Source organism: Cinclus cinclus, chromosome 14 (assembly GCF_963662255.1).
Source record: "Cinclus cinclus chromosome 14, bCinCin1.1, whole genome shotgun sequence".
In the NCBI taxonomy this organism is placed as follows: domain Eukaryota; kingdom Metazoa; phylum Chordata; class Aves; order Passeriformes; family Cinclidae; genus Cinclus; species Cinclus cinclus.
The window spans coordinates 1,233,709-1,246,017 of NC_085059.1; the positions used below are offsets into that span (position 1 = coordinate 1,233,709).

A 12,309-nucleotide genomic window follows, 5' to 3' on the forward strand; every position below is an offset into this window, starting at 1 on the left:
ATCAAAGCAGGGAGGAGCAGAAGTTTTTACTCAATAACCCCCAGATTGACTGTAACCCCCCAGGTTTGGTTTCCTGTGGAGAGCCAGCTCTGGGTGGAATTACACACGAGTGTCAAAGGAAGGGCAGCCAGCTCGGAGTGCCCTTGGCAGGCTGGTGTGCAGCCCCTGTTGTGTTCACAGTCTGCCCTTCTCTCTCTCCCCGTGGTGTCAGATGTTTGCTGCTGAGGAGAATGTGGATTTTCGGATACACGTGGAGAACCAGACGCGGGCGAGGGACGATGTGAGCAGGAAGCAGCTCCGGCTCTACCAGCTCTACAGCAGGACCAGCGGGAAGCACATCCAGGTACTCGGCAGGAGGATCAGTGCCAAAGGAGAAGATGGAGATAAATATGGTAAGAATATTTACTGGGGTCCCCCAGACTGCAGGTCAAAGGCTTTAATCCAGAGTGTTGTGTTAAGAACCTCTTGGGAGAAAAATGATAAAGAGCAAAATAAAAGGAAAAAAACAAAACAAAAACCTTTCCAGGTTAAGAAGAGGAGATTTGTTTTGCTGGTGCTGCCTCCCAGCTCAGGCAATTCCCACAGTCCTGCCATGCCCCAATTTATTGGCATATGGTTGAAGAGAAGAATGAGGATGAGCTCACAGTGTGTTTACTGCCATTCATAAATGATTCCTAAATTGGTGGCTGGGGAAGTCCTTTCCCCATGAACTCTTGGGCTGGTGTTTGGATGAATCCAGTGTTTGAATGAAGCACTCTCATCTTTTCAGGTGGTGGGATATTTGGTTTAAACTGAAAGGAGACTTCAAGAGCTTTGAGTGTACCCAGAGCTCAAGCTGAATCTCTGAGTGCATGGATCTCATGGGAAAAGCAATATTCACCCTGTGCTAGCTGTGCATTCAACTATCCTTGTTGTGATCTGCACACAAGCAACATGCTGGAAATGCTGCTAGAGGCTGGGCTATGAAAAATACTGTAAATCTGCTTCATTTTGAAATGGTTGCTGCTGAGATGCTTTTACTCCAGCTGGCTGGTGGGAGGATTTTTGGGCTGTTGGGAGGATTTTCGGGCTGTTGAGAAGATTTTCGGGCTGTTGAGGGCACTGGTCCCGTTGATGCCAAGGATGTGCAGCGTTCCTGGGCTGCGTGTGGGAGCTCAGCCATTGGTGTGGAATTATCTGGTGCTGCACTGCTGAGGTGGAGCTGAGCTGCGAGGGTTCCAGTTCACAATGTGGGACTGGCTGCTCTCTCAGGAAGCTTCAGGATGGGAGAGGCACAGGCTGAGCACTGAGGGCAGCTGCTGCCACCGAGCTGTGCCGGGGCAGGGACAGCCAGAGAGCACCTGGCAGGTGAGGAGTGACCCCCAAGGCACTGCTGTGGGGTTAGCCCCGCTCTCAGAGGTCTCACCAACCTTGTCCTTTGTCATTCCCGAATTTCCAGATATGACAGGAGTGAAAAGTGCCACTTGGGTGCTAATTACTGTGTCATTTTGTGGCATTCATAGTGCTGAGCTCGGGTCTGTGAACAAGAGGCTGTGCGCTGCACGGGCACCTGGCAGGTGCGGTGGTGGAGTTCAGCTCTCGGTGAAAGGAAGCAGCATTTACAGAGGCTGCAGCAGGGAAGTGTTCCCGGGAGCAGCTGACAAGTGCTAATTTATGTGTCAAAGCTCATCTTGTCCCCTTCATACATATGCAATCGTGTCTGAACAGCAAATCCGTGCTGGAGCCTCATCGTGGCCGAGGGCGGTGCTGCCATGGCAGAGCCCGATATTCCCGGCTGGGACCTCCTGCACGCAGGGATCTGCGTGCCTCCAAACCCTGCTCCTGCATCCCTGCGTGCCTCCAAACCCTGCTCCTGCATCCCTGCGTGCCTCCAAACCCTGCTCCTGCATCCCTGAGTGCCTCCAAACCCTGCTCCTGCATCCCTGCGTGCCTCCAAACCCTGCTGCTGCTTCCCTGAGTGCCTCCAAACCCTGCTCTTGCATCCCTGAGTGCCTCCAAACCCTACTCCTGCATCCCTGAGTGCCTCCAAACCCTACTCCTGCATCCCTGAGTGCCTCCAAATCCTGCTCTTGCATCCCTGAGTGCCTCCAAACCCTGCTCTTGCATCCCTGAGTGCCTCCAAACCCTACTCCTGCATCCCTGAGTGCCTCCAAACCCTACTCCTGCATCCCTGAGTGCCTCCAAATCCTGCTCTTGCATCCCTGAGTGCCTCCAAACCCTGCTCTTGCATCCCTGAGTGCCTCCAAACCCTGCTCTTGCATCCCTGAGTGCCTCCAAACTCTGCTCCCCATCCCTGCCTGTCTCCAAACCCCACTCCTGGATGTCGGAGTTTTTTTCCTGCAGCCCTAGACATTTCCCCAGAGCCTCCTCAGCACAGGCGCTGGGGCTGCAGAGCCCTTTCAGCCCCAGCCCTGTGGAAAGTTCTGGAAATGTGCTCTTGGTGCTGCTTGGCATGGAGCACTTGGAGCATGATAATCGGGGGGACAGTGAGGGGGGACACGGCGGGCCAGGCCGGGACCATGCAAAGCTCCCGGCTGGCAGAACGGAACGGAGGGGGGAGAGATGTTGGAATTACTGGAGTGAGAACCATCTGTGTTCCCGCCGAACCTGGACACAAAGGCACGGCACAGGGCTCATTATGTGCCAGGAACCCGTCCCCCGGAGGCATTATTACGGACTAACCTTTGATCAGGACCAGAGAGAGGCTTAAACCGGGTCTGGGGATCTCAACAGTGGCAAACTTTTGATGCACATCCTGCCGGTCCGGTCTGCATGTGGAGGAGGACACTTCTCCTCCCACAGCAGATGTCTGAGTGTCCCCTGCCCTGTCCCTGTCCCTGTCCCTGTCCCTGTCCCTGTCCCCGTCCCCGTCCCCGTCCCTGTCCCCGTCCCCGTCCCCGTCCCCGTCCCCGTCCCCGTCCCCCGTCCCTGTCCCCTGTCCCTGTCCCCGTCCCCGTCCCTGTCCCCGTCCCTGTCCCCTGTCCCCGTCCCTGTCCCTGTCCCCGTCCCTGTCCCTGTCCCTGTCCCTGTCCCCGTCCCTGTCCCTGTCCCTGTCCCCGTCCCTGTCCCTGTCCCTGTCCCTGTCCCCGTCCCCGTCCCCGTCCCTGTCCCTGTCCCTGTCCCTGTCCCTGTCCCCGTCCCTGTCCCCTGTCCCCGTCCCTGTCCCTGTCCCTGTCCCCGTCCCTGTCCCTGTCCCTGTCCCTGTCCCTGTCCCTGTCCCTGTCCCCGTCCCTGTCCCTGTCCCTGTCCCTGTCCCTGTCCCCGTCCCCGTCCCTGTCCCCCGTCCCTGTCCCCTGTCCCCGTCCCTGTCCCCTGTCCCTGTCCTGTCCCTGTCCCTGTCCTGTCCCTGTCCCCGTCCCTGTCCCCCGTCCCTGTCCCCTGTCCCTGTCCCCTGTCCCTGTCCCTGTCCCTGTCCCTGTCCCCGTCCCTGTCCCCTGTCCCTGTCCCTGTCCCTGTCCCCCGTCCCTGTCCCCTGTCCCTGTCCCCGTCCCTGTCCCCTGTCCCTGTCCCTGTCCTGTCCCTGTCCCTGTCCCTGTCCTGTCCCTGTCCCCGTCCCTGTCCCCTGTCCCTGTCCCTGTCCTGTCCCTGTCCCTGTCCCTGTCCTGTCCCTGTCCCCTGTCCCTGTCCCCGTCCCTGTCCCCTGTCCCTGTCCCCCGTCCCTGTCCCCTGTCCCTGTCCTGTCCCTGTCCCCGTCCCTGTCCCTGTCCCTGTCCCGTCCCTCTCTGTGCTGGCACGCTGTACCAGAGCCGGGCTTGCCTGGTTCAGGCTGTGCCACCCCGCACATGGCACCGGCTCCCAGGGCTCCTGCCCAGGTGTCCCAAGGATTGCAGCTTGGGGAAGGCTTTGGGAGGACCAGCACGTCTGAGAAATATCTGAGAAAAGGCAAAAGACGTGCGGAAAGGTGCCCGTGAGCTGGCTCCAGCCGTGGATTCTCCCGACATCCCGGTCCCGGCGGGAGGAGGTGACATCAGGCGAGGCCCCGCCGGCTCGGGGGTCGTGGGGGGCTCTGTCAGGGCAAGGTCCTTGGTGCTCAGCAGCAGCCCATTAGCACCAGCCCGCTTGACGTACAGCGGGGCAAATAATGTTTTAGCACCTCTTTCCCGTCTTCCCTTACATTCACAACAGTGTACAAATGCTTTTTTAAAAAAAATTCTTTTTCCCTTTTTCCTTTTTTCCCTTTTTTCCCTTCCCCCCCCCTTTTCCCCTTTTTCCCCTTTTCCCCTTCCCCCCCCTTTTTTTTTTTGCACATATCCAGCTTCCAAATGGGATGGTTGTCCTGCCTTTGAAGGGAGGTTACTTTTATTGCTAGGTTTATTGGCTTCTGTAAAACTTCTCACCTCTGGATTTCAGAGAATGCCCAGAGCAGAGGGGAGGTGGCAATCTGCTTTCAGAGCAGCCAGCTCCGGCTCAGGGGGGAGTGATGCTGCAGGGCTGGGGGATCCGGCCACAGGAATCCCCCTGGGCTGCTTTATCCAGGTGTGCAAAAGGCAAAATGCATGCTCTGCAATGCATAGTTCTGCTGCCATCATAATTCCGGTTTGTAACTTTTGGTTTATGCATTCTTTGGGGCCAAGATCCGGCCCCGTGTGTCAGATTATTAAATGGTAAATTAAGTTAGTTAATAGAATTAATTGAGTCGATGTAATCTTTTTGATCAGATGGATTTGATCACTTCTCAGATGAATTAGAATCCATTAACAGATAAGTCAATTATTGGACTAAATTAAATCTAATAATAATGCCTGCTGCTCACAGCAACACTAATTAATCTAAATACACTTACCTATCTCCCAAGGTTGGTTTTTTAAAGGCTGAATTGATGTTCCTAAAGTGCTCTGAGATCTTTAGATAACAGATGATCTATGTGAGCAAAATATTATCTCTTAACAGACTATAAACTAATTAAAGGACTGATCTATTTACAAATTGCATTTTAACTTTAATCTCTTCAACCTATTCAGAAAGAATTTGCACTGGCCCAGAAAAACAATATTCCTATTATAAGATTATTATTACTTTACAGGTTCCTAAGTGGTCCTTTCATTCAGAAAATGAAAGGGTGAAGGAGAAAAAACAACCATTAAAGTGCTGACAAAAAAAAAAAACAAAAAACAAGGACCTGGAACCTTTATATTCTACCTCCGATAAATGGTACAGATAGGGAAGAGAGGGATCAGTGACCTGAAACCTTAGATCCCTTCATTTATTTTCATTTCACAAAAGGCAGAAGACATTCTATCCTGTTTGTTCAGACTTGTGTATCCGGCGCAGTTGGGGAGGCAGAGCTCTCTTGCTTGGCTGAAGGCATTTTTTGCCTCATTTGTATTTCACAGCCAAGGGGTTTTTGGTTTAATTTGCGCTGTCCTGCGGGGCACTGAGCAGTGGCAGCCCCAGCGCAGAGGTGCGAGAGCTCCCCTCGGGGGAGGGAGCTGTAATTTGGGAGCGTTGGGGTGTCCCGAAGGCTGTGCTGAGATGTGAGGTACATCATTAACCGCACGTTCCAGGAGGGTTTTGTCCATGGGTCCAAGGGATCCATTCCATCCCGGCTCCCTCGGGAGGTTACAAACCCTGGGTTCTATAAACCTCCCCACTGCTGGGCTCTGGGCTACAGCCCGGAGGCTTTTTTGGGGACAAAACAAACACGGGGAGCTGTGCCTGCAAGGGGCAGGGCACAGCGGGGACATCAGCACCGGGCACCGGGGCAGTGCCAGCCCCTGAACCCCCGGTTCGGGGGGTCCAGATCAGAACTGCCGGGGGAGAGGAGCTCTCGGGGCTTAGTAGAGCTTGGGTTTGGGGAAGGGAAAAGGGAATAAAGGGGAAAGGAAAGGAAAGGAAAGGAAAGGAAAGGAAAGGAAAGGAAAGGAAAGGAAAGGAAAGGAAAGGAAAGGAAAGGAAAGGAAAGGAAAGGAAAGGAAAGGAAAGGAAAGGAAAGGAAAGGAAAGGAAAGGAAAGGAAAGGAAAGGAAAGGAAAGGAAAGGAAAGGAAAGGAAAGGAAAGGAAAGGAAAGGAAAAGGACGCCCAGCACAGATGTGCTCCTGGGGTGGCACAGGGACAGCAGGAGCTGAGGCAAACGGGTGTCACTTCCTGGGGCCACTGCATCGGGTGGCGAGCCCCGCAGCCCTCGGGGATGCCAGCGGACCTGCCCACGGAGAGCACATTACCCTGTCTAGACATCAGCCTCATTCCATCCTGACAGAGATTTCGTTTGTGGTACGAGTGGGCTCTGTTCCACGAGGAGGTGTAATATGTGTGGAAAATATTATAGCGAAATAGCCTCCTTTAATTGACTCTAAATTTTGCAGGATTCCTTCCTAGGCTGGGGTAATCCAGTGCTCTCCAGAATTAATGGCTGACATAGCACTTCTCCGGGCTTGGCAGCCTGACAGCTAATTTAGAACTCCCTAAACTCATTTCACTAATGACTCCCATTTGTTCTATCTGAAAGCCTGGAAACAAATGCAAAATACCAGTGCCATTGTCCCATCTTTAGCAAGTCATTCTTTCCCCTCAGTATTTCTGGCACCTTAACAGCAAGCTGCCTTGGGAAATCTGATTAACCCGTTCCCTTCCTGGAATAGTTTAAATCTGTTTTGATCCCTCTTCTAGGAAGAGCAGGAGTAAAAAGCAAAACTCATTGTGGCTGGATGGCTCAGGATTTATCTGCAAGAAAGATACGAGATGTAGTCCAAGAAGCAATTTGGATTTGTGAAATACCGCAGTATATCCTCGATTTTTCTACGTCTATTTCCAGTTGCTTTCCTTGCCAGGAACAGGTGCGTGCAAGGGTTTGTCAGTCCGTGCAGCTCAGCCCCAAATCCCGCATGAGCGGGATCTGCTTTGTAATTTACTGTGCCGCCCCATCAGGATGGCTGTTTCCCATTTAACCGAGGTATCGCTGCCTCCAGTCTCTTCCCATTACAGTTTTGACATCACTACAAGACAAATAAATTTTTTAAAAGACCTTTTATCTTCTAAACCATTTATTTTCACTTACTTAGCCCGGGGGCAGAGCTGACCTCAGCGCAGGGAATGATCACTCACCATGGCAGCTGTACAGTCAGATGGGTTTGGGACTGGCCTGAGCCCTGCAGCTGCTGAGCTGAGCTCTGGGCAGTGGGCAATGGGCTCTGAGCTCTGGGCAGTGGGCAGTGGGCAATGGGCAGTGGGCAATGGGCAGTGGGCAATGGGCTCTGAGCTCTGGGCAGTGGGCAGTGGGCAATGGGCAGTGGGCAATGGGCAGTGGGCAATGGGCTCTGAGCTCTGGGCAGTGGGCAATGGGCAGTGGGCAATGGGCTCTGAGCTCTGGGCAGTGGGCAGTGGGCAATGGGCAGTGGGCAATGGGCTCTGAGCTCTGGGCAATGGGCAGTGGGCAATGGGCAGTGGGCAATGGGCTCTGAGCTCTGGGCAATGGGCAGTGGGCAATGGGCTCTGTGCTCTGAGCTCTGGGCTCTGGGCTCTGCACTCTGTGCTCTGGGCTCTGTGCTCTGAGCTCTGGGCTCTGTGCTCTGAGCTCTGAGCTCTGAGCTCTGGGCTCTGTGCTCTGAGCTCTGGACTCTGAGCTCTGGGCTCTGCCCTGCCTGCCCAGCCATCCCTGGGCTCTGTGGGATTGTCTTCTCTTTAAAACAGCTCCTGGTTCCATCTGCACTGGGGCACTGCTGAAGCTGCTCCTCCAAAGCTGGAGGGGATGAGCTGGAGCTTCAGGGCTGTGCTGAGCTGGGAGTGAGGATGGAGCTGGGGATGAGGATGCAGCTGGGGATGGGGCTGAGGATGAGTATGGAGCTGAGGATGAGGATGGAGCTGGGGCTCTCAGCTTGCTCTGGGAGTGAAGGCTCTTGGCTACCCTCCCCTTCCTGGTGGCTCTGGAAGGTTCCATTTGAAACACACTGTGAGCATCTTACACAAACCATCTGTACACTGAAGACATTCTCAGTTTTTATTCTGCCATATTCTGTGCCTGTGCCAGGGTGGGGAAAAGCCTTGCTTAGGCAGGATGAGAAGTTTCAGAGAAATCCAAGCCTTTTTGATTCATGACAAACCCATTTCAAACAATGAATTTGTTGCAAATTTCCTTCACTTTTGATTTTGATAGCTGCTCTCCTGAGCTCCTGCTTCATCACACCTGAAGCCCAGTCTCTCTGCACCAGTCCTTGTTCTGTACCTGCACTAACAGAAAAACCTTTTGTTTATTTTCCTTCTGATACCACACTGCTTTGGAATTCCCTACTCCTGGATCTTGAGATAGCTTAGAGAATCTTGACTTCCATGTGAAGAAAAAAAGAATCTCCTTTTAATTCTGTCCAAACTTCAAGTCTCCACAAGCACTGGTCAGGGTTTGGAAAGCACAGGCCTGTCTGTCAGCAAATATTAGGGACCTAGAAATAACGAGGAGAGGTAATTTAGAGATCTGCTGATAATTTGTCATTTTTAATTTCTGTGTGGAGTGGAAAGTGAGCTACAAAGTGAAAAATCTTTATTTTCATGCAAGTCATAAAAGGGTTTTTGTTAACAGTTTGTGTATGTGTGTGCATGTAATTCTGCACTGTGATTTAAGTGTTCCCATTAGAAATGCAGAATAGGAAATAGGATCCCATCTGTGAGCAATTTAAGAGGAAGTGAGACAATGGAGTCGATTGCTGCTTCAGTTTAGATAATCAATACAAATATTATTAGTACAGTGATTTATCTTCTTAGACACTTTATGAAAATGTGAATGCCAGCCCCTGAAGACAGGTCAATATGATGTTATCTGTTTCTGTGCTGATGGTGCTTTCCCATGAAGGTCAAGCAGCTGCTTTGTTAAATGTTCTTGCCTGGCTCTGATGAAATAGCACAGAAACAAACTTAGGGTTTTCCTTTCTCCTCCATGGCTCTGGAAACAGCCGTGCTTGTCAGTACAGTGATCACTTGTGTCAGAAATCTGTACTGGGGACAGCTGGGGGTACACTGGGAGGTTATCCTTAGGGTCCCTTCCAACCCAAAACATTCTGTGATGACACTCTAGAAGAAGTTTGCATAATTTTAAATTTATTTCTTGTCCAGGAGCGATTCTGTGCACAGATGCTGACAGATCCTTTGGGTTTATTGCAGTTGTTCTGTGTTGGTGTCTGTTACCAAACCTTGTTTTGTGCTCTCTGAGCTTCTCCCATGTCTAAGCATTTGGCCAGTCATTCATTAATTCAAGTTGGTTCTTGGGGTGCAATTAAAAGCACCCTACAAATAGGCTAGTCTTCATTCCCAAAAGGGTTTTTAATTGCTTTTACTTTGGAGAGGAAGGGAGGAAAACATTGTCAACAAATGCCCTTGTACATTTTGCTTTGGGCGAACATTCCCCTATGTGATGTCAAGTGGCCAGAGAGATTTTCTCCTTCTCAAGAAACATTTGGAAGAAATGAGAAATGTCAATAACCCCGTTAAGAACTGCTGAACTAAAGACAGGATGGGAAATACAAAACTTGATGTGAAGATTACACTTCTCCTTGAGGGTACCATGAAACCTCAGTGGGCTGTTGTTTGAGATTCCTGAAGTCAGATTCCTGGAGACTCACAGTGGTGCTGGCATTGGCCATGGCACTCACCTGGAGCATCTCCTGCTCCACGGGGCTGAGCTGGGCTCATGGCACTGGGGCCGGACCCTCCGGACACTGACACAGATGGAACTTTGTTCCTTATAATGAAGTGGCATGAATTTCATCATCTCAGTGTCCTCACGTGTCCCTCCCTCAGCCCAGAGCCCCTCACATCGAGGTGTGCCAGCAGGATGAAAGCTTTGCAGATGGAGAGATGCTAAGGAGACCCTGCTAATGGAGACCACACTGGTGGCCTAGTTAGAAGTCTTTATTTGCTGCTTTAAGATTCCTGTTTTCAGGTTGGGCTTTCCTCTAGAAAGGTGTTAAATTTATAATAAAATAAGGCACTTCAGTTGCTCGGATTTCACCTCGGCCCTTTGAAAAAGCAGATAGTCAGGAATTTCTGCAGCTGCAAGGTGGAGCACAGCAAACATTACCAAGGCCAGCAGTGTTGCATGGCAGTCTGCAAGAACAGGACACAGGCCCTGCAGAACTGCACCAGCCCGGGCTCGGCAGAAAAGTGGAAAACACGGAAGCTGTGAAGAGGAGAAACTGCTGATGCATGATGCTTGGAAAGCTGGAAGGGTCCAAAAAGGGAGCTGAAAACACCCCCAAAAATGACTATCTGTGGCTTGAACGAAATAGTGTCCGATCAGCATTCAGAAACCGCTGAATCCACCCGTTCCAATACTGGCATTTTCCAGCCTGCCTGCCAGTCGCATGCAGAGGAGAACACGTGTGCAGTGTCTGTGCTCACAAGGGGTGGAAGGGAGCTGGATGTGAAGGCAGTGGGTGAGGAGTCCCAGTAAAAAAAGAAAAAACACCTACTTCTTCTTCCATTGAGGAAGAGTGGGGGTGTTGGGGTTCAAGGGAGATGGGCACGTGGCTGCACTCTCTGAGCATCCCTTTTAATGAGCTGTGCCAGCAACAAACAGTGCCCACTTTGGTCCCTGAAGAACTTCCAGTATTTTCTGAATGCCCACAATAGACAGTTCATGCTTTTCTGGTGATGCAGGAGCTGAGACCTTCTCGGTGTATCCTGAGCTTTGTGTCCCTGAGCTGTGCTGGGGATGCCTTGGGGATGTGTCTGTCCTTTGCTGATGCTGCCTGGAGTAGTGGAGCTTGGAGCATGACTGGGCAGTGCTCAGATGTTTTTTGCCCTTGTCTCTGTAAGCTGAAATGTGTGCCCAGAAGCTTCTACTCCCCTGTACTTTCAGCTGCCAAAAAAGGCACCAAAGCAATAAGAACCAAACTTGCCATGCACCGTGGCCCTGCCTTCCAGCTGTGGTGATTTCTGGGTGTTCTCCAGCAGTGGCAGCAGCTATGCTGGCTGCAAGAATCTGGCCCCAGGTAGCACTACGGAGAGGAGCCTTGCCCTCCTCCACTGCCCAGCTGCTCTGGCCTCACCCCAAAGCTGGGCTGCTGGGGCACACAAGGAGCAGATGTTGCTCCTGAGCGGCTCAGGGGTGATGAGAGCCTTTGGTATTTGATCACACAAAGGGTGACATCCTTGGGACCCTGGCTCAGAGCTGGAGTGCTTTACTTTACACCTGATGTTCTCAAGTGCTTTGGGAAGGCCAAGCAGGAGAGGAGATGGCTGCTGGAATGTGAGAGTGGAGCTGTAGCACCAGGCGATGTCACCCGCAGCCTCTGGGGCTGTGAGGACCTTGGAGAAGCAGCAGGGGAGGGATAGGAATAGGATGGCATGTAAGCACCAGATAAATCTAAAAAATCTTGTCCAGGTGTCCCCAGGGCTTGGCCAGGGACAGCTGCAAGACTCCCAGTTTGCAGGACGGAGTGTTGAAGCAGACTGGGGGTGCTTTGGGTTCTTGGTTCCAAACACATATTGGGGTGGGTCAGAGGGTGAACACCACAGCTTCCAGAAGTTGTCATGTCCTGTTGGGCTCAGAGATGTAGGCCCGGGTTCCAGTACCAAAGGGACTCACCTAAAGGTAACTTCGGCATAAATCCCCAACAAAGGTTCTGCTGGTTGCATGGAGGGATCACCAGGCTGGATCTCTCTTATAGCCAAGCCTTGATTATTCTTTTTCCTACGCTCCTGAAACTGCACCGACTTCAACAGAGCCATTCCTGGAGCTCCTGTGTGAGACTGAAAGGAGATTAAGTGCCCAGCAGTGCCTCCATTCCTCCTGTGTCTTGCACCTTTGTTCAGACCTTGCATTTCAAACCATTTTAACGGTGGGAGGCAAATCAAAGCTGTTAGGTTTGAGCCGGTGACAATGGCCTGGTGCTGTGTGGTGTGCCCAGCCCCTTGCCTTTGTGCAACGTTTGTGATTCTTGCCTTTATTTCATTTGCTTCGGCATCTGCATTTGTAACCGTTTTTTTTCAAGTGAAGTTTCTGACTGGTGACTCATTAGGAGTAAATAGGCAAAAGGATATTGACTTTACACCTACTAATTTGGGGGTGCTAACAAGCACATGTAAGAGCTTTATAGTCACCGGGTAAATTGTCCCACCTGGGGGGGCTGGAGGAGGGGAGATAAAAAGCATTACAAAGAAGCAGCACTTTTGTTTCTGGCTCCTAGCCTTGGCTGTTCCTCCTGCTGCTGGAGCTGGGGTGGACGTTTGATGGTCACCATTGTTGGAGCCTGTCCTGAGCTTTCCCCAGGGTTTTCCAGGACCACTAGACCTGTGTGGGCACAGGACTAATTCCTAATGAAAGGATGCTGAATGTGTTTGCTCAGAAATGAGGTGCCCTCGCAGTGGCTGGGGGAGCAAACC

General features: G+C 51.8%; 1 protein-coding gene across 1 annotated transcript in view; it reads left to right on the forward strand.

Moving 5' to 3' along the window:
* Positions 1 to 211: 211 nt before the first annotated feature.
* Positions 212 to 12,309, forward strand: part of FGF18 (fibroblast growth factor 18) — a 42,381-nt gene continuing 30,283 nt past the window's right edge. The window contains exon 1 of the mRNA XM_062502162.1: positions 212 to 392. Within this exon, the coding sequence (XP_062358146.1) occupies positions 212 to 392 (181 nt within the window). The remainder of the gene's footprint in view (positions 393 to 12,309) is intronic.